At 42.3% G+C, this 2,500-nt stretch overlaps 1 protein-coding gene across 1 annotated transcript in view; it reads left to right on the top strand.

Annotated features, from left to right (window-relative positions):
• The window catches only part of LOC125047846 (b(0,+)-type amino acid transporter 1-like), an 81,511-nt gene that overhangs the window by 862 nt on the left and 78,149 nt on the right, over positions 1-2,500 (top strand). The window contains exon 2 of the mRNA XM_047646358.1: positions 1,803-2,088. Coding sequence (XP_047502314.1) covers positions 2,037-2,088 — 52 coding nt within the window. The 5' untranslated portion in view covers positions 1,803-2,036. The remainder of the gene's footprint in view (positions 1-1,802; positions 2,089-2,500) is intronic.

Genomic DNA, 2,500 nt, shown 5'->3' with positions numbered 1-2,500 from the left:
GGGAGAGAGTGACAGTGAAAAGCAGAGAGAGTAACAGTGAGAAACAGAGAGAGTAACAGTGAAAAACAGAGAGAGTAACAGTGAAAAACAGAGAGAGGGACAGTGAAAAACAGAGCGACGGACAGTGAAAAACAGAGAGAGGGACAGTGAAAAACAGAGAGAGGGACAATGAAAAACAGAGAGGGACAGTGAAAAACAGAGAGGGACAGTGAAAAACAGAGAGAGGGACAGTGAAAAACAGAGAGAGGGACAGTGAAAAACAGAGAGAGGGACAGTGAAAAACAGAGAGAGGGACAGTGAAAAACAGAGAGAGGGACAGTGAAAAACAGAGAGAGGGACAGTGAAAAACAGAGAGAGGGACAGTGAAAAACAGAGAGAGGGACAGTGAAAGATAGAGAGAGAGTGAGGGAGAGTGAGGGACAGTGAAAGAGAGAGAGAGAGTGAGGGACAGTGAAAGAGAGAGAGAGTGAGGGACAGTGAAAGAGAGAGAGAGTGAGGGACAGTGAAAGAGAGAAAGAGTGAGGGACAGTGAAAGAGAGAGAGAGTGAGGGACAGTGAAAGAGAGAGAGAGTGAGGGACAGTGAAAGAGAGAGAGAGTGAGGGACAGTGAAAGAGAGAGAGAGAGTGAGGGACAGTGAAAGAGAGAGAGAGAGTGAGGGACAGTGAAAGAGAGAGAGAGAGTGAGGGACAGTGAAAGAGAGAGAGAGAGTGAGGGACAGTGAAAGAGAGAGAGAGAGTGAGGGACAGTGAAAGAGAGAGAGAGAGTGAGGGACAGTGAAAGAGAGAGAGAGAGTGAGGGACAGTGAAAGAGAGAGAGAGAGTGAGGGACAGTGAAAGAGAGAGAGAGAGTGAGGGACAGTGAAAAGAGAGAGAGAGTGAGGGCAGTGGAGAGAGAGAGAGTGAGGGAAGTGAAGAGAGAGAGAGTGAGGGACAGTGAAAGAGAGAGAGAGAGTGAGGGACAGTGAAAGAGAGAGAGAGAGTGAGGGACAGTGAAAGAGAGAGAGAGAGTGAGGGACAGTGAAAGAGAGAGAGAGAGTGAGGGACAGTGAAAGAGGAGGGAGAGAGAAGAGAGTGAGGGACAGTGAAAGAGAGAGAGAGAGTGAGGGACAGTGAAAGAGAGAGAGAGAGTGAGGGACAGTGAAAGAGAGAGAGAGGAGGGACATGAAAGAGAGAGAGAGTGAGGGACAGTGAAAGAGAGAGAGAGAGTGAGGGACAGTGAAAGAGAGAGAGAGAGTGAGGGACAGTGAAGAGAGAGAGAGAGAGTGAGGGACAGTGAAAGAGAGAGAGAGAGTGAGGGACAGTGAAAGAGAGAGAGAGAGTGGAGTGACAGTGAAAGAGAGAGAGAGAGTGAGGGACAGTGAAAGAGAGAGAGAGAGTGAGGGACAGTGAAAGAGAGAGAGAGAGTGAGGGACAGTGAAAGAGAGAGAGAGAGTGAGGGACAGTGAAAGAGAGAGAGAGAGTGAGGGACAGTGAAAGAGAGAGAGAGAGTGAGGGACAGTGAAAGAGAGAGAGAGAGTGAGGGATAGTGAAAGAGAGAGAGAGTGAGGGACAGTGAAAGAGAGAGAGAGTGAGGGACAGTGAAAGAGAGAGAGAGTGAGGGACAGTGAAAGAGAGAGAGAGAGTGAGTGACAGTGAAAGAGAGAGAGAGAGAGAGGAACAGTGCAAAAGAGAGAGAGAGAGGGGTAATGAAAAAGAGAGAGAGGGGGACAGTGAAAAACAGAGAGTGACACAGAGCAAGAAAAAAAGACAAGGGAACAATATAATAATCATCATCATGTAAAAACATACATACCTAATTACAGGGAACAACATAAAAAAATATAACAGCCTGATTGATCATTTCCTGCAGCACGCGAGAAACAAATGATTTACGAAGACATTAGAAATTGGACAATATATTGAGAGAAAGAGAGAGAGAGAAAAAAAACAATAATAGCTAAAAATAGTAGAAAATAGCAGAGCGAAGAAACGAAAGAAGTGGGATATAGGACACAAAGGAAAGAAGAAAACAGGGGAAGAAGAAGAAAAAGACAAAAATGGATAATCCCGTGTTTGTTGGTGACGATCAGCAAGTGAAGGAGAGAAAAGGTAAGATTTTATTTTTACATTTTTATCTATTTCTTTCTCTAATTCAATTCTATTATATTTATTCTATTAATTTTTAATCTATTTTATTCTATTTTATTATGTTATATTTTATTTTATTTTATTTTTGTTATATTTTATTATATGTTATTTTGTTCTGATTATGGATGTGTGTTTGTATTAAATTTTTATTATTTGTCTTTTTTTTGTTTGTTTTATTGTTATTCTGGGGTTTGTTACAGGTTTTGTTAATGTTTTTTTTTTCTGTTTAGTTTATGTTTCATTGTATTTTTTTTTTTTAGGTATTTATTCCTCTACGTATTCGTTTGTCATTGGTGTTCTTGTTCATTGTAAGGGGTGCCATCATCGACTTTGCATTCCCTCTCTCTCTCTCTCTCTCTCTCTCTCTCTCTCT

The sequence above is a fragment of the Penaeus chinensis genome, chromosome 42, assembly GCF_019202785.1.
Source record: "Penaeus chinensis breed Huanghai No. 1 chromosome 42, ASM1920278v2, whole genome shotgun sequence".
Taxonomy (NCBI): domain Eukaryota; kingdom Metazoa; phylum Arthropoda; class Malacostraca; order Decapoda; family Penaeidae; genus Penaeus; species Penaeus chinensis.
This window is presented reverse-complemented; position numbering and strand designations above follow the sequence as displayed.